At 37.8% G+C, this 23,704-nt stretch overlaps 1 protein-coding gene across 2 annotated transcripts in view; it reads right to left on the bottom strand.

The window, feature by feature from the left end:
• The window catches only part of Trmt9b (tRNA methyltransferase 9B (putative)), a 59,116-nt gene that overhangs the window by 7,331 nt on the left and 28,081 nt on the right, over window positions 1-23,704 (bottom strand). For both annotated transcript variants that reach the window (XM_071610411.1, XM_027954670.2), the window contains exons 2-4: window positions 22,474-22,668; window positions 10,837-10,991; window positions 3,938-4,111 (exon numbers count right to left, since the gene is read on the bottom strand). In XM_071610411.1, the coding sequence (XP_071466512.1) occupies window positions 3,938-4,111; window positions 10,837-10,990 (328 nt within the window). In that variant the 5' untranslated portion in view covers window position 10,991; window positions 22,474-22,668. The remainder of the gene's footprint in view (window positions 1-3,937; window positions 4,112-10,836; window positions 10,992-22,473; window positions 22,669-23,704) is intronic.

The raw sequence follows: 23,704 nt of genomic DNA, 5'->3' as shown, positions 1-23,704 counted from the left end.
TACATTTCTAAAATACAACCTATTCTCATTATTCACAGATTCTGTATTTGCAAATTTGCCCACTTGCTAAGATTTATTTGTAACCCTCCAAAATGAACAGTCCCAGACTCTCAGGGTCATTCATTAGCTTGTGCAGAGAAGCAATTTGAGCCTTTCAAAGAACATGTTCCCAGCTGAGGTGGAACAAAGTAACCATCTCATTTTAATTTCAACTCTAATACTGTAAACAAGTGCTCTTTTCATGGTCTATTTAGTTCCCTGTTTAAAACAGCATCCAAACATAGCACTGTCCTATTGTCTGGGCTCCTAAGCACAGAGGCTGTGACATAATGTGCCCCAGGGAGAAAACACAGGAGCTATATGCACTTCATCCAGGCATGACTGAGAATGCTGTTGGCATGAGCTTAAAATTAAAGTGAATTTAAACAGAAACATACATAAAACAAGTTTATATATCAATTGGTTATTGACAAAGATATATATTGACAAAAATGCTAAGATCAGCAGCTTGCAGGAATCCCATCCTGTATTCCTTCTGGGGTCACAAATGCCCACAAATTTCCTAATTTTGTGTTCATGGGAACTTTTATAGAACATAATTCATGTGACTAGTGATAATTTATTGTGTTGCTTTACAAAGGCTATCAAAGGAAAAAAACAACTAAACTGAATTATTTTATGGTAGACTGATAGGTCTCTGATATTTCAGGATTCCATTCAGCTTCCAAAAAAGTTTTATATTTTAAGAAAGAAAGTCTTTATTGATTTATTGATGAGTAAGTAACAATTCACCTCTAACATATTTTCACCCAGAAAAATCTGAATATTAAATATGTAATAAGTAACAACTTTAAATCAACGTTTTGGAGGGAAAAAAAGGTTAAAAATAAAGATTTCTTCATTACATATACAATGCGACACACATGCATATACATAATCTATTAAGAAGCATTGCAAGTGTATTTGCAATGGGACACAGAATTTATCCGAAATATCAATGTCAGGAAACTATGTTGAATTTTTAAAAGATGAAAAGAAGTCTCCCTGTTTATAAATCATAATAAAAAATAGCTTAAAGGCTGTTTTTTTTTTCTATAGCAATATTTTCCTGCTAAGATGCTAAAAGCCTAGAAAATAGATAGGTTGAATTCAATTACTGGACTCCAGAATCAGGTGAAAAGTGACACAAGATTACCTTTAAGGTCCTGTCATATCTTGACATTTTATGATTTACTGTTATTTAATTTTAAGAGTGTGGTGTTTATCTCTCTAAGCATAAAGAAGTTATAGGCTTAGTGTAAAACCCTAACCCTACTGACATTTGGGTATAGATAATTCTCTGCTGTGGGGAAGCCCCCTTAGATGACATTAGCACACATTCACCTACCCATTTTAACCATCAAAAATATCTCCAGACATTGCCAAATGTCCTGGAGGGATGGGGGAGAGGAGTAAATAACCTCCCAGTTGTAACTTTATTTATTTGTGGTGCTGAGAATCTAACCCAGCTCCTTACACATGCTAGGCAAGTGCTGTACCGCTAAGCTATAACCCCAGCCCCAGAATGTTTCTTTTTCTAATGTGTCAGTAACACATGATGAATATATAACTAGGCATGATTCTTATCTCTCATATTATTATTAAGAGATACCAAAAAGTAAAATTTTCATGTAAAGATAAGCAAAACATGCCAAATAAAAAATTTTAAATAGGGAAAATAGAAAAATGTAGTCACGAAGAGTCTACTGAAATTTCTCATACTTTTGTTCTAAATGTGAAACATAACTGAAAATGACCATACCCCATTAATTCATAGTTACAGTTTATAAAAATATGTGCTATTTTTCCACCTAAGGGAGCGTCTTAAATTGGAATAGCAATCAGGTGTGCTAGTCGTTTCTGTTGCTGTAACAGATTACCACAGACTGGGTAAATTATAAACAATACAAGTTTATTTGGCTCATGGTTCTGGATGCTGAGAAGTCCAAGATCAAGGGACCAGCATCTGGCAAGAGCCTTCTTGCTGCATCATAACATGGTGGGGAGCATCCCATGGCCAGGAAAGAAGAAAATCTGCCCAACTGATCCTTTCATTTGAGGTCAATTTCCGTGATAACGAAACCAACCACACCCACCATACCACCCTTAATACATTCACAAGGGGCATGCCCTCTTAAACTCGTAAAGGTCCCACCTCTTAATATTATTATGATGGCAACTAAATTTCAACATGGGTTTTAGAGGGGACATTCGAATCATAGCATCAGGTACACTCCATTTTCTCTGAGGAAAATAGAGGATTATCCAGATACACAAGGAACATTTACTCAAAGTCAAAAAGCTGGTCAATATTCTCTTCCTCAGCAATGGCTCCGTGGCACAGCCTGAATGTAGATATCCTCAATGGTCCTAAAACTAAGGCAAATGAAAGAACAAAGAGAACTCCCTCTGATCTCTAGTTCTTTCGGTGGAATGACTAAGCCATAAACTTTTCCCACAAAAGATTCAAAACATTGCCTAATGTTGCTTCGTTCAACAAGAATCTTAGTAATGTTTATGTTCCCCCAAGATTCATGTCCAAGTCCTACCCCCAGCGTGATGGTGTTAGGAGGCAGGAGTTCTGGGAAGTAATTAGACTTAGATGAGGACACAAGGGAGGGTCCCCATGATCAGCACAGTGCTATCATATGAAACGACCTTGTGAAGACACTGCAATAAGGTAGAAGACAGCAGCCATCTATTAGCCAGAAAGAGAGCCTTCTCCAGAATTCAACTCTGTTGGTACCTGATTGATCTGACTCTCACCCTTTAGAATTGTGAGAAATAAGTGTGTGTTGTTCAAGCCATCCAGTCTGTGATATTTTGTTACTGCAGCCTGAACAGACTAATTCTTACAACCAAATGGACTAAACAGTTTCAAGTGTAGAGAAGTAAGATGTCACAGAGCAGGTTCCCATGGCAACCACCTCTTGTCAGTTCTAATCAGTTCCAAGGTTATGGTATCTCGGCTGGCATCCCTAATTGTGCATAGTAATGTAGTTGAACCAACCAAATCCTCATGTATTTCAGGAAAGAGAAAATAGTCTTATTCTGTATTTCTTCATAAATAGTAGTAGTCAGTTTTATGTAAGTTCATTTTGCTTTGATAAAGCTTGTTATATTCAAATAGACTAATTTTTAAGTGTTTTGGAGCAAGTAGTTGACTCTGAAAAAGATTTTCCATTGCAAAAGAGCATATCATGTGATTCCCTTAAATATAAGGTTTCTTAGCACATTTATAAATGACTAACATATTAGGTATCAGGAATATATTTCAAGCACTTTTTTTTTTCTTACTTTTTTTGGTATATGTGTTTTCTGGGCATATTTGTTGGAAAAATATGAGGAACTCGTTCCCTACACTCATAAACAATCCCTGGCATTAAGGAACAGAATGGCGTCTGGGACCAGGTGGAACCCAACTTCTCCAGGAACTTGAGTACCAGTAAATGGCAGTTGATCTTGATAACATTTGGTTTTATTAGTCTTAGAATTATGTTAATAAAGGGCACTATTGTAGCCTGAAAAAGCCAATATGATGCCCCCAAATCTACTTCATTTTGGAGGAGCCTGGCTTCATTTCAATAGAACAAAGTACCATTTTCAATGAGCAAGATTTCTCTAATATTTCCTTATTCATTAGTGAAAGAAATGGGAATTAATTACCAAAAAGAATAGAATAACAGCTTAAAGGTTTAAATAGTTATAACAACATATGTACCATAAATGTATTTGAGGTTAGCCAAATAACTCAAGCAGCTGAAATATTTTTAAAAATCAGATAAAATGGATTACATGACCACTCTATATACAGAATAAATGTTGAGTCATGAGAGTAGCTTCAACCATGTAAGTTATTCTCATGGCAAAATATGAACATGTGACCCTGCTGCCTTACCTCCTATGGAGATGATGGCATCGAAGCCCTGATCCCTAAAGGGGAGATTAAGGTTGTCACATACCATGACTTCACATCCTCTACTCCGGGCAATCTCTACCAATGGTCCACAGTAGTCACAGCCCAGGGTATGTACCTGGCTGTTTACTTTAAGATACTTTCCAGTTCCACAGCCTATAAAAGAAAAACCTGTGTTATATGCAATCTTTAATAGAGAGTGGAAAATTATTTTTCTCACAAGAATCAATATGAAGTTTACATTAAATCACCAAGGTAGAATATGAGTGTGAAGGTATTCACGGAGGCAAAGGAAGAGGCTTCAGAGAGCACTCACATACTTTCATATAGAAGAGAAAAGAGAAATGGAATGGAAAAAAAATATTTCTTGAATAGTCACTGAGTTAATGCCCTTAGGACTGACTGAGCACACTTGCATAACTAGACATGTTAGCTAGCCCATTGCTGGGAATGACAGTTTCAGCAACCTGAACGAGGGACAGACAGGGTACAGTCTCTGCCTTAATGTGTATTCCCATTGTGCATGTGTGTATATTATAGCATTTGTTCTCCTGATGCTTCTCCAAAGATTCTTATCATTTGCCCACTAGGTTCAACTACTGCCATCAACTTTCAGTAGCTATAAATAAAAGAATTTACACAATAAAACACACTCTTAAAATTTTTTAAATCTGAAAGGGGTGTTGCAGCTCAGTGGTAGAACGCTTGCCTCGCATATGTGAGGCACTGGGTTTGATCCTCAGCACCACATAAAAATAAATGAATAAATAAAATAAAGGTATTGTGTCCATCCACAACTAAAAAATATTAAAAAACAAAGATGGCTCATGTGGACTTCTTAAAATTTTTTGAAAATCTAAATATGAATAAAAAAAGAATTGTTAACATCATTTCATTCAATTATTATATTATTGCCATTACTTATCAGCTTCGGTAATACGTCATGACACTCCTTAATAACTCCTCCTTAATAGGTGCTTTTCAAACTTCTAAAAAAAAAAAAAAAACAATTTAAAGTCCTCTGATGCCAGATGAGACAGTGGAGAGCATATGGATAAATTTAACATTTCCAACCTTATTATCTCAATGAGAATGACTGAGGTCTTAGAAACGTTAGATCTCACAGCCCCTGTTCCTAATGCTTATGAGAAAAAGCCCCATTGTTTGAAGGTAATCATGGGGAAAATATATTTCACAATGTATTTTAAAACTGAAATCCTGTATATTTCAAAGATGATAGTTATACTTAAAAAAATCTTGCAAACTCATTTGCTTATTTATTGGCTTGAAAGATATATTTGGAAAAATGAAAGAGAAAAATCACTTTAAAGATACTAATAAAAACAGGTTAATAAACCATTACTGCTGGAAGGAACTATTCAGAAAACATTTAGTAAAAAAGAAGAAACTGAGGTATTTTCAAATTTAAACAGTGTCTGATACCTTTCCAATGTCCTGGCATCCTTGATTTATCCCATATTCATTTCTAATGACATTAGATTTATCCCATATTCATTTCTAATGACATTCACTTTTAAAGGTAGTAGTGGAACTTCCAAATATGATGCAATTATCCATATTCTAAGTGCATACACTGAGATGCGAATGAGGGGAAGATTCCATCCTCACAAGGAAATCAAGAATATTGCCAGGCTAAATTGTTCCATTATTTTCAATGTAAATCAGAAGCTGAATACTGTGGCACGCTTCGGTCCACAATAATCACGCTCCTTTACAAAATCTCATTAAATGATAACCCTGCATAGTACTAAAGAGAGATACCAGGAAGTGTCTGCATGCTTACAGTCTCCTGGATTTTGTATTCTGTACTACACTATGGTTAAAGGAGAGAACAGATAATTGTCTCAATTCAACAAAATGTTTTGGTCCAGTATGGGCAAATATTTGCTGATATACTAATACAAACATTCTCTCCAAAGTTTTGAAAAAGAATCACATTTTTAAAATTGAGAGTTCTAGACTAAAATCTTCTCTGAAAGAGAATTCTCTTTTCCTATGACAAAAAAAAAAAGGCAAATGCTATATGCATTTTATACACAATTTCTTAAGTCGAGGAATGAGGAAATGTTTTATTCTATTAGGCATGGTGTCTGCTGTATGGGATTTAGTCAGTCAAAAATGACTATTGATACTGAGAATAAATACTTTGAGAGTTAAGAGGCAAATGGAATCCTAATTATTGACAAGTTAATTTTTATGTACACAAAAATAACATTTTTAAGGGGCTGGGGTTGTGGCTCAGTGGCAAGCAATTGCCTAGCATGTGTGAGGCACTGGGTTCGATCCTCAGCACCACATATAAATAAATAAATAAATAAAGAAAGAAAGAAAGAAAGAAAGAATAAAGGTACATCAACAAGTAAAAAATATTAATTTTTTTTAAGATTTTAGGATACTTTTCTTTGGGGTCAGGAAAAAAAAAAGGGAATTTTTCTCAAAAAAAAAAAAAAAAAAAATCCAGCTCTGGACTTTCTCCTACTTTCTAAATTCACGCAAGTGAAGATTTCAAAGTACACAATGCCCTCCATGTCTGATGCACTTAAAATTGACTGGGGTGGGGGAGTGTTAGGGAAGAATAGAGGTACTCTGGATTAGACAGAGGGGAGTGAAGGGAGGGGAGGGGATACCGGTAAGAAGGATAGTAGGACGAATTGGATATTATTACCCTATGCACATGTATGATTACACGACCAGTGTAATTCTACATCATGTACAACTAGAAGAATGAGAAATTATACTCCATTTATGTATGGTGTGTTTCAGGTCAAGGTATTGCCATAATTGCCCAGGTCACAGTATTGCCTGAAAGTACTGTGGTGTTCCTGTTCTTTGAAGTTGTTTTAAGTTAGGCCACATTTCCTGCTCCTTTACTCCCTGATTCCAAGATTTAGCTTCCCTCTGGGAGTGCCTGCCACACACCTCCGCCAATCAGCTTGGCTAGGGCACTGGGTGATGCGGTGAATAACATTTCAGTTAACTAAAAGCTTCCCACTAAACTTGTGAAACTGCCTAGACATTTCCAGTCTGGGAATTGGAACCTGGTTACTGCTGAATTTTGTTTTACTACCATGTTTGACTAGTTTTAACTCATTATAAGTAATTATAAATTGCTAATGTAATAACCAGTCAAATTAAACAGCATAACAGTCGGTTTGGCAACATAAAAAAACTAGAAATCAACTTTCCTTATGAAGATAGTCATATTATCAGGTTGTCTTTTCTTCTGCTCATCCCTTTGGACTCCTTTCTTTCATTTTCTTCTATTTCTTCCTTAACTTTATTTTATAATATATCCTTCCTTTTGTCATCAAAACATTACTGCTTATTGACTAGTTTAAAAGTGTGAATTATACAAAATTCAAAACATATGTACAAAGGGGCAGAGAAATATTTGTTACCGATCCAATTGTTGGTTCCCATTAAAGTGTTCAAAGAATATTATTTGCTCATAATTTGTAGCAGTAAAGTACATAAAATAACATACTGTTTGTTAATTTGTATATAAAATAACATATTGTTTGTTAACTTGGCACTATTAGTATAAAATGCTATGTAGTTTTAAATCTTACGCAACTCTACAAATGCCCAACCGTACACATTCCTAGAGGCACAAAGATACTTATATTTACATAACCTATCCCAAGGTACATAAGAAGCTAAGAGCATGGTTACCTCGGGCATGGGTTTATTTGGTACCAGGGACTGGGATGAAGATGTTTTGCACCCTTATGTGTCTTTGTTGCTGAACCTTGTCAATGGATTGCCTATCAAAATATCTTTAAGCAGTTTGTAAACAGCAACTTAAAAAAAACTATTTGTTCATATCCTTTTCCCATTTTCTTTTGGTTGTCATTTTTTTTGTGTGTGTGTTGGGGGAGATACCAGGGATTGAACTCAGGAGCACTAGGCCACTGAGTCACAACGCCAGCCCTATTTTGTTTTTTATTTAGAGACAGGGTCTCACTGAGTTGCTTAGTGCCTTGCTGTTGCTGAGGCTGGCTTTGAACTGGAGATCCTCCTGCCTCAGCCTCCTAAACTGCTGGGATTAAAGATGTGTGCCACTGTGCCCAGCTTGGTTGTCATTTTTCTTCCCCCTTTTGAAATTATTTTTTTCGTCTAACTGAAACTCTGCACCCTTTAACCAAAAACTTCCCATTTCCCTCCCCTCCCTCCCCAGCCCTGCCCCAGCCCTTAGTAACCACTATTCTATTCTCTGCTTTGCAAGCTCAACTTTTTAAAGTTGTTGCATATAAGTGAAGTCATGCAGTATTTTCCTTCTATGCCCTGCTTATTTCATTGAACATAACATCCTCCAGGTTAACCCTACTATAACAAATGATAGGATGTTGGGCCTTTTTATATTGACTTAAAAATGTCCTGGAGATTAAGAAAATAATGTATTTTTTTCCCTATCAGATGTGTTGCAGATACTTCAGGTTGTTTTTTGTCTTTTGATTTCATTTATATATTTATCTAGATTTTTGTCTTACAGTATTTTTTAGTTTCTATGGGAGTGAAAGTTATCAATACAGTTGATCTTTGTTCCTAATAGATTCATCTTTGCTTATTCTTTTGTATGTTAAAATTTACTTGTAACCCTAAAGTCTGAGCACTTGCATGGTCGCTCTCAGATATGTGCATTGACACAGCAGCCCAAACTTTGACCTGCCCAAGATCCTTGTATCGGGCCTTCCTGTTTCAGCTCTCCTGCTGTTGCCAGGGGAGATCTAAGTGGAGCTGCATTGATCCTAGGCACTTAGAATGGCTTTGGGAGAACTTGTTAAGCCAGGTTTCAGACACAACCGCAGCTGATCTTTGAACGGAGCTGTCTACACCACCCCAGGACATACTGTTCTTGTTAACTGGGCCAAAATGCAATTTTCTGGAATGAAATTCACCAGTCTTTGCAACAGTTTGTGAGACTCCTCTTCCCCCTTAAAACTGTCCAGAGACTGAGAATGTGCCTATTTCCTTTCTTATAATCATAATTCCTGACAAACAAGTAGTGTAATTAGCAACCTGCCTTGCTATTTATGCTATAAAAGCAGGCATCTTCTTGCAAAACCTAAGAGCACAGTTTCATGGCTACTTAAATTCAGTGTCTCCTGGATTCCAATCCTAATAAGTCCCAAAATACATGTAATTATCCTTTGTTCTTGACTAGATTGATTTTTATCTCAGTCAACACTATAAATAAGTGTTCTTTCCATAATCTATCGAGTGCCATGTTTTTTGCACTTTTGTGATTATTTTGTTGGTGATCTTTCTTTTCAAACGGCCCCCAAATAGTCTAGTCTTTCAGAACAGAAGAAAGCTGTGAGGTCTTTTAGGAACAAAATATGGAAATGATACGCTTTGTTCAATTATGAGTTATAATGTGCTGTTGTGAGTTCAGTGTTAATGAATTAACAATAGATAGTAAGTGAGATGCCTTTAAACAGGAACTCAAGGTTATGCATTGATACACTGACAAAAATGTTGTGACCAAAGCCTTACAGGGACCCTTCCTATAATTCTCTTCAAAACAATGTTTCAGTATTCACTAATTCTGTATTTATGAGAACTTCCGTAAAACATGAATACCACGAATAATGACAATTCTATTTTCTTTTATAATTTTAGGTGTGTGTGCATGTGTATTATATGCATAGAGGCCATTTGCTTTGGAAAATATTTTTAAATAAACTAATCATCATCTAGTCCTTCAATGATTTCATTTTCTTATATCTTTGCTTCATGTGGAACTTATTTTGGTGAAAGCTATAAGAAAGTAACTCTCTTATTACATGTACTATTGTGCCAAAGCCATTTATTGAAGACCCACCCCCCTACTAATTTTAAGGTCTTGGTACTTTGCTTAGATTGTGGGTAGTAAGAGTTTCAGAATCACTGCATCTTCTGAAATCCAGCTGGTTTCTTTTTTCCCCCTTATGAGGTGCTGGGGACTGAAGCCAAGATTTTATGTATGCAGAGCACATACTACACAACTGAATTCCATCCCCAACCTCTGAAACCAGATTTATTTTAAAAAATTTACATTACAGCGGTATTTTTCAAAGTCTCCTGATTTCAATGTGACATGTTCCTCTTCCAAAAATTCCACACTGTTTATAACCATATAACAAGCCAGGAACTGTGGACATGTATGTGTTTCTCTTACCCTTATTGAGTGGGTCAACTAGACTGAGAGATTGTAAATGCAGACTTAACGACTCTTATGGGCACAGTCAAAGGTGTAATTGCTAGAAAGCAGTATCAGATAGGCATGCCTCAGTGGGAAACCAACCCATGTTAATTTTAGTCTTAGATCTACTGAGCTGTGGTTTATCACTTCTTGATTCAGAAAGATATAGCGCTAAAGTCTTTCAGACAAATCAGTGATTATGAAAATGTTTTCCATTTAAAGCTATGCTCTAATAACAAAATAACTACATAATAAAAGAGAAGAGGTATCATGAGATTAATAAAAGGATATAAGACCTCTTCCATAGCCCCACGATTCTGGCTCTTTTACCCAAGGTGAGTCTCTACTATAAAACACATTTTATAAATATGACCATCACTACATATGAAATTATCATTGTCACTATTGTTTCTATCTTATTCATTCAATTGATTAGGTCAGCTTTGGTGGAGAATGTGCAAAGATGGACACTATCTAAATGTGGGTTTGAGGCTGTGCTCTATCTGCTTTGTGACTTGATGGTATGCATTTCTGCTATAAAAAGAGAATATTCTAGGAATGGGCAGGCCAAGGGCACCATTTCAGGCTTCTTGTTACAATAAAAATGAAAAATGAATCTGAAAAGAACAGGCGTGACAGAATATATGTCATGCTAGGGGGCACAAGCCTGGATTACCGATGTCAGCGACGAGGCTGCCTGGCTTCTGCTCCTGGAGGAACTGGCGAACTCGGGGCCAGGCTTTGCTCTGCAGGTCGCTGAAGTAGGGGGCCGTGTTCTCATACACATCATGCACGTGCTGCTTCTCCAGCAGGGCAGCTTCATGATCCATCCTGGGGAAAGCAGGACCCACCCAAGGCAAGCAGGTCAGAGAACGCACCAGAGGTGGCTGAGGGAGGTGCAGACTTCCTGAACTCGGGACCTACAACTGCAAAAGTGGTAGGGTTCTTACGCTTTCTCCATGCTGCAAGGAAACTTTCATGTAACCCCATGGTTGACAAAAGATTAGCAAAGTATGCATTTGCTAATCTTCAGAAAAGAATGGTTGGGGAATGAGCTAATCCTTGTAAGTTCCTGTGCAGATGAATTCTTAAATTTTAGAAGCATAGGCACATTCTTACCAAATGGTTCACTTCCGATAAGATCATTCTATCTGATGCTAAATAGATTTTAACGTTTTATAACAAGTAGTTCTTCACTCCAATCAAGATGCCCTAGGAATTTTACCTTTATAATGTCTTTGGATTTCAGCCATTTTTCCACATCCGTTACTGCTTCTGTTTTAAATAAGGTGCTGATTTCTTGCCTGAATTACTTCAACAGTCTGCAAATGCATTTTCTAACTCTTCAATGCTTTTCCCTCAATTATGCCTTAACTATTTGTGTTTCTTCCAATGTTACCACTTCTCCAAAGGCATTTTATAGTGCAGTTGGTGTAGGAGGTCATGCAGAGCCTTTCTGATCTGGCCTCAACTTACCTCTTAGGATTCATTTCTCACATCTTCCCCCTGGGTATCAAAGAGCCTGGAACACCCAATGATCCATGGTTTCTCATAAGTGATACATTCCCTGACATCCAGGGCCCTGAATAGATACTGTGCTTTATGCGGCTGACTTCTATTCATTCTTGGCATAAGCCTCACTTCCTCCAGGAAGGCTTCCCTGACCTTCCTTGTGAGACGGGGTCAATTAGAAAGGAATAAGAATGGTACAAGGGCAGGTCCTGCTTAGCACTTAATCCTTTATTCTAGTGTGACATATGAGTGAGGGGCAGCCCAGGGAAAAGGCCCTTTTTGGTGGCTTTTACCAATCAGCATTAAAGTATTTTCAATAATTAAAAAACCCATTTGTCCCTACCTGTGCCTAACAGCTAGCTCAGCACTTTCCCTTGGACAATTGCCTCTCTTGTATATCTGTATGTGTCACGAAGTTCTGTAATAGTTGTATTTAGATATGTATCTCTACCATTAGCTGGAAGGCCCTAAAGGGCAGGGACTTGTCTTATATAATGCTGAATCTTTAGCACTTAGGCAGAGTAGGCCCCCAACAAATGTCACACAGGAGAGTGAGGCAAAGGGGGGGACCCTCCACTGCCAAGAGTGCTTGTTCAGTGTGACAAAAGGAAAGTATTGTCCCTGGATAGCTTCTGTCCTCTCTTCCCTACCTCCAGCCTGTGAAGTGGGAGGCACTTGGGTAAAATGGCATCTACCAGGTCATGTCACTGTAAAGTACCTTTTATAAATTCAACAAATATCTGGTGGAAAGATACTTTGTGACTCCCACGCATTCTGGTTTTCATATGTTCATCTCCCGTTTAAGCATCCACTGTTGATTCTTGCACAAAACAATCATTCCCACCAGTATCACCAAATTCCCATGTACCTAATTCCATCATTCCTTCTACTGCAAGAGAGAGAGAGAGAGAGAGAGAGAGAGAGAGAGAGAGAGAGAGAGAGAGAGAGATATTTTGGGGGGATTTACTCTTTAGAAGCAATAGGCTGTCTTTTATCTTGGTGGGCCTGCCCACAGTCCCTTCAAAACACCCTACCAGACTGCTAACCATATAAATCTAATCTGTGAGGCCTGACAAAACTTCCACCCAAATTGAAAGATTTTTATGTGGCACCTTCAAATGGAATTTACAAAGTAAATATATGGCTGGCTTTAACTGCTCACATAGGAGAAATATCCAAACACTGCATGCTTTTCTTTTAAATCAAAAATCTCAATAGATTTAAGTCTATTTAAATTCCCCCCTCAAGAAATCAACCAGGTGGTATAATTTGGAGAACGCTGGAACAAATACATTTAATTTTATTGTACTTGCAAATGTTAAGTGACAACTGACATAAACTTGATTCCTTCCAATTTGCATTTAAGAAATGGTTCCAATTTAAGCTCAGAATGTGTAGTATCAGAATAGCACTACTTGGAGACATTTCTCTTAATTCTCCCCCAAGTTGCCTGGCCTTGACTATAAGTAACCTTGAGACTGCTGTTCTTAAATGAGTTAGCAATATGAATCCATTTCATTTTTATTATATTTTATAGTTAAGTTTAAATGCTGCAGAATAAATTGCTGACCATGAATATTGATTTATATAGTCGGGGCTATCCAAAATGCTATTTCTAAAACTCTCTGGATTTAAATTTCCTATAATACATTTTTTTTTGGTAGATGGACACAATACCTTTATTTATTTATTTATTTATTTATTTATTTAATGTGTTGCTGAGGATCAAATCCAGTGCCTCACACATACTAGGCGAGTGCTCTACCACTGAGCCCAAGCCCCAGCCCCTCCAATAAAATTTTCTCTGTAGTGTTATATATACTATAAAAGCAAATTCCTTGTGAATTTGGTAGCATGAGTAAGGTAATAGTAAAATAGTAGTAAAATAAGAATGACAGGTACTGTGACACATGCCTGTAATCTCAGTGACTGAAGAGGCTACGATAGGAGGATCGCAAGTTGCAGGCCAGCCTTAGCAACTTAGTGAGGCCCTAAGCAATTTAGCAAGGTCCTGTCTCAAAATAAAACATAAAATGGGTAGGGGATGTAGCTCAGTGGTAAAGCATCCCTGGGTTCTATCCCTAATAGATAAATAACAAAAAGAAAAGAAAAAAAGGAGACAGGATTCCAGTTGAAGCAAGAATATGGAATCAGTTCAGTCAAGTTTCCCAATCTGTGTACTACCAAATTCCAGAGCAATAAAATGTTCCAGATGAAGGGGTCAAGGGTCAAAACCTCAGATTTTGCCCCTTCTTTGATATCCAAAATGTACATTACCATATTATAGGTTTGAGAAACCTGCTAAAGTGTCCCAATTGATTTTTTTTTTAAATTTGGTTTTCTCAAAATCATTGTGCCTATAATGCTTTTTTCTTTCTTTAAATATCTCTTGTCTTCTTATAGAACTATATTCTGCAGGTGACATTTTGGGAAATGTTACTTTAATGTTTTCCAATTTAAGAGTATCCCCAGAACAAAGGGAACTATATTCTCTGGGTATCCTTCAATATTCATGTAATTTTAAGTGAAGAGTCAGAAGGAAGCCTAACAGTTGCTCATTACCGTGTATCTGAGAGAAGCTGCTTCTGAAGCACATGCTAGATGCTAGCTATGCTGGCTGGACCCACACTGAAAACTGGATCCACAGGGAGACAGTTCATGCGTGAGGCTGGTCCAGCCTTAAGGAGCTGAACTAAGGACCTGCATAGTCAGATGCCTGCAGGTGGCTGGATGTGGTCACTTGGAGCCTGTGTTTGGGAATCTATTTTAAACCATGCACATGTAGATGAATCAGGAGAAAACTGATCTGAAAAATAAATGTAGCTATAGTGAGAAAAGCAGGACACAGTCTTTTTATAAAGATTGTGGAGAGGAGAAAGGGAAACTGAGAGGGATAACTTATATCTGATCTTCTTGTTTATTTTTTATGTTTTTTGGTACCAGGGATTGAACCCAGGGGCACTCAACCACTAGGCCACATCCCCAACCTTTTTTTTTTTTTTTTTGTATTTTATTTAGAGACAGGGTGTCACTGAGTTGCTTAGGCCCTCACTAAGTTGCTGAGGCTGGCTTTGAACTTGTGACCCCCCCCCCGCCCCCCCCCCCCAGCCTCTAGATCAGCTGGGTTACAGGCGGTGCTCCACTGTGCCTGGCTTATCTGATCTTAGTGTTTTAGTTCCTGTGTGGGGTCTAGGCAGCAGTGCAGGGTAACTCAACTCCAAGAAACCTGTTGACTTTATAGGACTGGGCTTGCTTTTGATGTACTTCATTCCCTAACTTTGACTCTCCATCACATCCCGTTTTAGCTGTAAAATATTCTTCGCTTCAACTTATTTCTGTTTCTTTTAACTACATCTTTCCTATGCAGGTACACTGTTTTTAATTAAAGAACATTTCAAAACATTGAAAAGTAAAATATGATTTTACACTTCAAATAACTAGTGTTCTGGATGCTGACATGTATTGTTACAATATCTTACCTTCATTGCTACTATTCAAGCAGTCTTGTAAAGCTTACAATGGAACCTTGAAATAAACAAACAAACAAAAAAATAGAATGCTAACAGTCAAAAGAAATCATAAAAATTAGAACAAAACCAGTAAGTAAGGGTTGGAGATGTGACTCAGTGTTGGAGCACTTGCCTGGCATGCACAAGGCCCTGGATTCAATCCCCAACACTAGAAAACAAACAGCAACAACAAAACACCACAAGCAAAACTGAGAACAGAAAGTAGTAACTAATTTTGCCAGGAAGCTGATGGAAGCACACAAGAGCCCCCTGGGTATTAAATCAACTCTGCTGTCCCTCCCCTTCCCTGACAAACTCTGCTTGCCCTCCCTAGGTCTCGGACTGGTATTCAGGAACATGCTGCTTTTAGCTACTTCTTAATACTTCCTATACTTCTTCATGACCTATCAATCATTTGCAAATCTTTCTTATTCTGACTCTAAAAAAAGCCCAGTCTGTGCTTTCCCTTCCTGTTTGCTTCTATTGCAGGCATCCTGCTGACGCTTCAGAGTTCAAGTTCTTTTTGTTTTCCTAATCTCTGAAGTAATTTAAGATTTTTTCCCCCTAATTATCAAAGAAAGCCTAAATGTACTAGATTCTGATTAGTGTCTGCCAGAGCTTGAGATAGAGGGTCGGAACTGACTGCAAAGGGGAATGAGGATATTTTTCAGGGTGACAGAAATAGTCCATGTTTTGATTGTAGTGTTGGTTATGCAACTTTTATTGTTGTGGTTTTCTTGCAGTGCTGAGGCTGGAACTCAGGGCCTGTGCATGCTAGGCAACCTTGCTACCACTGAGCTACACCCCCAAACCTGATTTCATTAACTTTTGGTATAATCTATGTTACAACGTACGGAAATGTAAACTTTAAAAGTATGAATTTTGACTGGAAGTAAATTACACATATGTTAATGAACCTCCAAACATCTGAGATTTTATCCTGCAAGTACATGGATGCTGGAAGAAGGCACAAGACTCCAAGATCACGGAAAAGGGATGTTATTTTTCAAAGTACAGCACACAGCATGAGCTGAGGTTTGCAATGTTTCCCCTTAGCCTCAAGTCTCATGCAGATAGATGATGCCGAGGCAGAAAATCTACAACCAGTGAGTTTGCATCTGTAAGATGAGGAATCTCCAATTTAAGGGAAGCTTAATCTGACACGGGGCTCCTAGTCAACCTACATTACTCTTGCCCTGAAGAGAGACATTTTATTATCATAAAAAAAAACCATAAATTTGCTCTTTGCCTAAAGGAGACATGTTGGGTTAAACATTAGTCAGTGCCTTAGGAAAGCTTGCAGTGAGATAAAAAAAGACTCTGAAGAACGTGATAACAAAGGAAATAGAAGAGGGAGGTTGGTCACTTCCCTTGTCTCTAATCCTTAGGTGAGGATCAAAGCAGAGCAACCTTGGTTGTAAAGCAAAAGAATGTTCTCATTAAGTAAAAACATCTGAAGGAATCCACCTGTGCTGTTGGCATGCAACCTATCATATATATTCTTCCTCCTTGTGGGTGTGATGTGGCCCTCCATTGCATCCCAATCTGCTGCCACCAAGAAGCAGGAGACTAATAAAATGTCCAGACCCTCTTCATTGAATCTTCCAAGTTCTTTTTTTTTTTTGAGGATCAGTGAATAGTACATTGGGGCATTTGCAGCCCTGTGGCTGAACTTCAAGCCCATTAGCTATCCAACCATCCTTGAAAAGATAGTCTAGAACAAAAGTTGATACACACATGCAGAAATGAGAGTAAAATGTGGAGAATTGTCTCCCAACAATAAACCTGCTGTGTGTGTGTGTGGGTTGGGTGGGGTGGGTGTGTGTTTTGGGAGGTTGGGAAAAGAAGAGAGAGAAGAGGGGAAGACAGACAGACAAAGGGAGTGAAGGATAAGAAAGGTAAGCATGTAAAGATAAGTGAACTAGTTTCAATGCCCAAAGGTTAAAACATACTTGGGGAAAGAAGGCTCCTGTAGCTGGTGCCGCAAGAGAAGGGAAGATCATGTGAAAGGTAGGGAGAAGTCATATGAAGTACAGCCCTGAAAATCAGAACTAATTTGGATTTTATTCGAAGTGAAATGGCAGGTAGCTTTATGTTGCAGGCATGGGGAGAGGAAGCATGAATGGATTTACAATTTTAGAAGACCCCTAGAGGTTTATCCAACTCAGTAAACTAGAATAGCTGTTGTTTTTTATTTGTCCAATTCTGTTCATCATCAACCTTCTTCTGATCATTTGTATCTTGCCCTCCCTGGATGAGCATATGACCCTTGTCTGGCCATTCTTGGTATCCTATATCCTGGGCCACAGGCATTGGTCAGAAGTGGGTTGGTGATGAAAGGCGAGCCTAGCACTGTGGCTGTCTAAGATATCTCAGTATGGGGCTAATAAGAAATGGCGCTGCTTTTGGCATCACAGAACTGAAGGATGTAAAGATTAAGGTGTTGGCAGCATCTTTTATACTGTACAGAAAAGACTTGTCTTTAGGTAGAGAGGATGAAGTCAGGAAAAACAATCTGGGAGGAAAGATAAGTGAGAAAAAATGTCATGGCAGCATGGATTTCTTGTTCAAGTCTCTGAGGTTTGGCTCCTGTGGATTACACCTTACCTTTTTCAGCACAAAGAGTCAATAATGTCCACTACGCTTAAGCTTGTAGGATTTCTGACCTTACCATCAGAAGAGTCCTCCCTAATTCAGCAGACTTTTTACACCAAGTATTTGGGGTTTTGTTTTACTTGCAGTCTTTACTTCTTGGAGGATGGAAGAGCAGGGAGAAAGGAACAGGAAGTTGTCAGGAGGGGTAAATGGCTTAATATATTTCCCATGGATGCAGAGTCAGAAGGACATGAACAATTCCTGCTTCTAGCATCAGGATCCCATTGGGAAGTCCCAGTGTTTGGATTTCCTTTTCTGGATATGTGATTAGGATAACATTCACCCACTTGAATTCAGGCAAAGCCATGGGACTTGCTGTGGGTATTAAACATGATTAGCTGCTTGGCAGCAGCTGCACAGAACAGTGTGTGGCTTGCTAAATTCTCTTTCCCTGCTCTCTGCAAGGAAAGTTTTTTGTCATGGAAGCTTAGGTCTCCAGAGGCATTTTAGGCTTTTCAAAAAAAGAAGAAAAAGAAGAAACAAAGAAAGGAATGAACAGCTTAGCTCATTGTAAGAAATGCTAACTATCTAAATAATGAAAATGTCCTATTAGAAAGTAACTTGCTATGAGCTGGGGTTGTAGCTCAGTGGTAGAGTGCTCTTTTCACACGTGGGAGGCACTACATAAACATAAAATAAAGATATTGTGTCCATCTACAACTCAAAAAAAATTTTAAAAAGTAACTTGCTACTAATTTTTTCTTGATAAATCTTTCCTATTTCATGTAGATGTATTATTAAAAAATTAGAAAACTGGATACAGTTTCATATCGTATTTTAAAAATTTAATTTAATGTTGTGAACAAAGTAGTAATTTTTACCTATGGTATTCTCCAATCTTAGAAGATTTAATGCCTAAATCCTAGAAGATTTAATGCCTAAATTCTATAGGACTTGAAATGTTTTGCAAAGTTACCGTATACTGTTGAAGACTTAGGTATTTCTATCATAGAAAATTAGGTACTTCTACTGGATTCTTAATTTTAAAAGAAGAAACATTTCCTTGTATGTTTATTTAGCCCCCAGTATTTAGCACTAGACTTATAGGTATTGTGGAGAAAAGAGATACCCTCTACACCCCTTAGTTCTTAGAGCTCTTTGATTGAAATCTAGGAACACAATTAATATAAGAGGTGATTAATAAAAGAATATGGCATAGTGGTAGAGCGCTTGCTTAGCATGTATGAGGCCCTGGGTTTGGATCCTCAGCACCACATATGAATAAACAAATAAATTTAAAAAAATCCATTGGCAACTAAAAAATACTAAAAAAAGAAAGCATAAAAGTTTTATTAATTTTGCATGCACGTGGGGATCTTCACAAGATAGTGAAGTCTGAAGAAATGACTAAAGCATGGTACTTTTAATGCTTTTTAGACAAAAAGTAGTAAGTTTGGAAAGAATGAAAGGACAGATGGATCTGGGTAAGGGTAGCTACATGGTGGGCAGGGATATAGAAGCAAAATGAGGGCGACTTTTGCTTATTCAGGTTCACTGCAGCCCCAGTTATGAGTCTATGGTGATCGGGGTGAATTCTCAGCCTTGGTATGTGAAGGACATCCGTCCCACAAGAATCTTCATGGCTTGCTGCCTGTAGTAATATACAGGTCAAAGGGCCCATTCTGAAGTTATAGTTCCTCAGGTAATTTTGCTCGACACAATCAATATATCAATCTGACACATTTTGAAATGACATGTCCTTTGCTTCTCAGGCTAAACATGTTTAATGAGTAGATGAAGAATGAAACTCCAGCCAAGTGAGCAATATCTCTGTTTTTATTTTTTAATTTTATTTTTATTTATTTTAAAATACTTTTATTTAGGTATAATTGACACATAACAACCTGCACATATTTAAAGTGTATAGTTTGATAAGTTCTGACATATGTATACACCCAGGAAGCCAGCAAGGCAAGATGATGAATCCATCACCCTAAAGTTTCCTTATGTCCCTCTGTAAGACATCCCTCCCATCAGTCCCCACCTTGAATGATCTTCCTTAATGCCATGTTTCTGGAATGGAAAGAGTGACAAAAAGGGTGAACACTGAGGTGTATGTCCAACGGTCATGATTTCCAAGGCAACTTTAAATATGTGGTATGTCCACAAATAAAACAAAATGAAAAAGATTTTTTTCCAAGTGTATAACTTCCTAATGATCACTGCAAAGTGCACACATGCACACATAAATCAAGAGTAAAAATATTGCCGGGCACAGTGGCACACACCTGTAATCCCAGAGGCTCGGGAGGCTGAGACCAGAGGATCACGAGTTCAAAGCCAACCTTAGCAAAAGAGAGGCACTAAGCAACTCAGTGAGATCCTGTCTTTAAATAAAAATACAAAATAGGGCTGGGGATGTGGCTCAGTGGTTGAGTGGCCCTGAGTTCAATCCCCAGTACCCATCCACCTCAGTGTTGCCAAATATTTACCCACCTCCCCCCAAAAAAGTAAAATATTCAGTGTTGCAGAATATTTTCAGCAACAGGGAAAAGGTTTTCCTCATATATCATCAAAGAGATGAGACACTGAACTTGGCCTACACAGATAGGGATCTAGGTTTGAGAAGGCTTTGTTTTGTCCCCAAGAGTGGTTCCTGTCCCTAGGGGCAATATATCATTTGTGTCATGCTTGGCTTCTACTACAATTTGTAATCCCCACCCCATGGATCCAAAGAAGAAGATTAGAACTCTATTTCATGCCAGTGCTGGATTATTTTTCCTTCAATATCCTTTTCCTAATACTTCCTCCTGTTGAAAACCCTTCAAGGGTCCTCTGTTGCCATGAAAACCCTCCACAGCTTGGGGCCAGCCTACCTGTCTTGTCTTAGATACTGTAATTGCCACAACTGCAATCTCAGCTCCACCCAAAGAAATCTGCTATGGTTTGGGTCTGTCCCCCAGAGTTGCACAAGCTGGAAGTTTGGTCCCAGTTTGGTGATGTTAAGGTGGTAGAAGCTTTAAGAGGTAGGATTTTTAAGATCCTACTGCAGGGTAATGGAGTAATGAGGGCATCATCCCTCGAAGGCATTAATGTTGTTCTTGTGGAGTGGTCAGTTCTTGCAAGAGCAAGTTGTTATGAAAAGATCAAGCCAGGCTCCTAAATTCCTCTGACTTCCTGTGTCACCGTGTCTTCACTCTACCTCTTTTGCACACTCTTGCCACACTCCATTCAGCATGTTGTGATGTGGCCCGGCAGGCCCCACCAGAGGCTGAAATAATGCAGCCACTTAATCTGGGACTTTCAGCTTCCCAAGTTACAAGCTAAACAAACTTGTTTTCCTTATACATTACCTGGCCTCAGGTGTTTTACACAGGAACAGAAAATGGCTAACACATCTACTCACTTTTTCCTGAGTAGGTCTTATATACCGTCCCTTATTCATGTCTTTGATGAATCCAGCAAGCTATTCTCTATCATCTATATCTTTATCATCTGAAATGCTCTCCTATCACATTCCCCTTCAAAATCTTATCTGGTTTTCAAAATTTAGCACAGCTTCTTCTTGCTCCATAAAGGCTTTGTGGATAACTATAGATAAAAATGGTCTCTCCTGATATTTCTACATATTGAAAATTTATCATCTCTACCTCTTTTAGATTATTTTTCCTGATACCATTTTAAGCTCCTAATTCTGTGTTCGCAACTGTATTATAAGTTCTTGGAGGGGGGATATGACATTTGATCCATATGTGTGTGATCACACGTATATACATGGTCACACACATACACGTATACATACACATATATACATACACGTGATATGTATGATGTATATATGGACAACACATATAGGATAAATATAATTCAATCTATATATACATGGATCCCATGTATGGATCATATATATGTGTGTGTAAACAATTAATTATACAGCAAATGAATCAATGGGCTATTTCTTTAACTTCCTCTACAAAACAATGATACTTTACTCCAGCAAGTTGTTCTTCAAGTCTTTGGACATAAATTATAAATACACTACTACGGATTCAGCAGCACTCAGAGGAAAGCAGAGCTGAGACTGAGATTACCTGGATTTGTTTTGTGTTTTAAGATTCTCTGCTCTAGCAGAGATTTGTTTTATAGACATATCTTAGGTATATAATTGCCACATTTTAATAACTAAAACCAACTATAAGTATTATAAATTCTTCCTCTATTTTAAATGCCACAGAAGACAAGTATTAGAGAAAGAGCAAAAATTTCTGCTTTAAATTTCAAAGATACACTCAAACCCTAATTCTAAATACAAGTTGGTCAAGACAGTAAAAAGCTTTATATTATTAAAAAGTCTTAAATGTAATATATGTAGCTTTTATGCTTTTTAATTCATGGGTACTTCTACTTCAAACTTAACATCTCTATATTATTTTTGAAAACTATCACTAAAGTCTTAGAAAAGCACTAAAAATAAATAAATATGTTTGTAGGATTTTCCTTACCCTCCACGCCCCCCCACCCCCCAAAAAATATTTTCAAATGTTTTTGTACTTGGTGCACAAACAAACTTCAGCTTACTTTATATCACATTGTTATGCATTTAAAATTATGGGATTTGGGATTAATTAGGTTTATTTAACATGCATATTATCAAAAACACAGTATTTGAATTGCAGTAAGAGCTGAAAGCTACTAACCTGAGTCATCTTGTGGTTACAAGAAAATTACTTCTTGACTTTGTAAATCATGGCAGTTTCCTCCATTGGAGAGTGACAGTTGTTTCTCATGATTCAATGTGTAATGTAAATGAAAAGTAGTAGGAGTGAAATCAAATAGCACGGTCCTTCACATGATCAGCCACTTGGTAGGAGTCTCTGAAGGGAATACAGGCCCTACAAGGAAAAAACAAATACCGAGGTCATTTTACATAATAGAAAACTGAAGCAGCTATAGCCCAGCCTGGCCTCTTGACCTCTGCATAAATCATCCAGCAATGAAGGGACTAAAGAGAAAAGTTAATGTGCCAGAATTACAAGAGCAGTTTACAAACCAATTCTTCGGCTTTCTGTAAAATATACAGTGCTTTCTCCCCAAATTTAATTGAATGATTTCATCTTGTTCCTGGAAAAATTACAAGGATGGACAGTAAACTCTGAATATAGTAACTAAGTTAAATATATATCAACCATTTAAAACAATGTTACTACAGTATATTATATTATTCTGATACAACAGGACTGCTCCCTATTTGTTCCTAGTATCAGCCACTTCCATTACTTTGACAAGGAATCCTGGTTATTCTTCATTTGTTCATACTTAATTTTTTTCTTTTTTATAAGCCTGTCATGAGCCCCATCAAAAGGTTCCTAGCTACTTGAAAAAAATTGTACTTTGCATACCAAAAAACACTTTGTAACATAAAAACGTTTGGATATAGTATGAGATCCCAAGAGCAGCCTAGTATGGTAGGAAAACCCGCTAATCCTACTCCAGGTCCTAACTGCTTATCTGTAACTGAGATGACTGGACCTAAGGCTGGATCACAACCACTTCTCTTGGTCTCCATATCTCTAGTGTGTACACCACTGCCACCACCAGCTGTACCTCTTACTACACAGGGATTCTCAAGATGGCAGCGTGGGATGCATGTGGCTTCCCCCAACTTCCGGCTGCTGCCCACCTCACCCCAATCTGGATCCCTGTTTAAGAATCATCAATCTGTGTGTGCCTTTGCAAGCTTCCCTCTGGTCTTGGGAATCTGCATATATAATTCACCCTGAGGCAACTCTTTCCTAACCATATGGGTGTAGATGAACTGTGCTATTGAGAGTCATAGAAGCTGGCTCTTTAGGAAGTACATTTAAGAAGGATTTTGAAAGAGCTACCAATCAAAGCACCTCATCTTTCCTCATATAGTTTTAGAATCTA

This window comes from Marmota flaviventris, chromosome 3 (genome assembly GCF_047511675.1).
Source record: "Marmota flaviventris isolate mMarFla1 chromosome 3, mMarFla1.hap1, whole genome shotgun sequence".
In the NCBI taxonomy this organism is placed as follows: domain Eukaryota; kingdom Metazoa; phylum Chordata; class Mammalia; order Rodentia; family Sciuridae; genus Marmota; species Marmota flaviventris.
The sequence above is the reverse complement of the archived record's forward strand: the minus strand, read 5'-3'. Positions and strand labels throughout refer to the sequence as shown.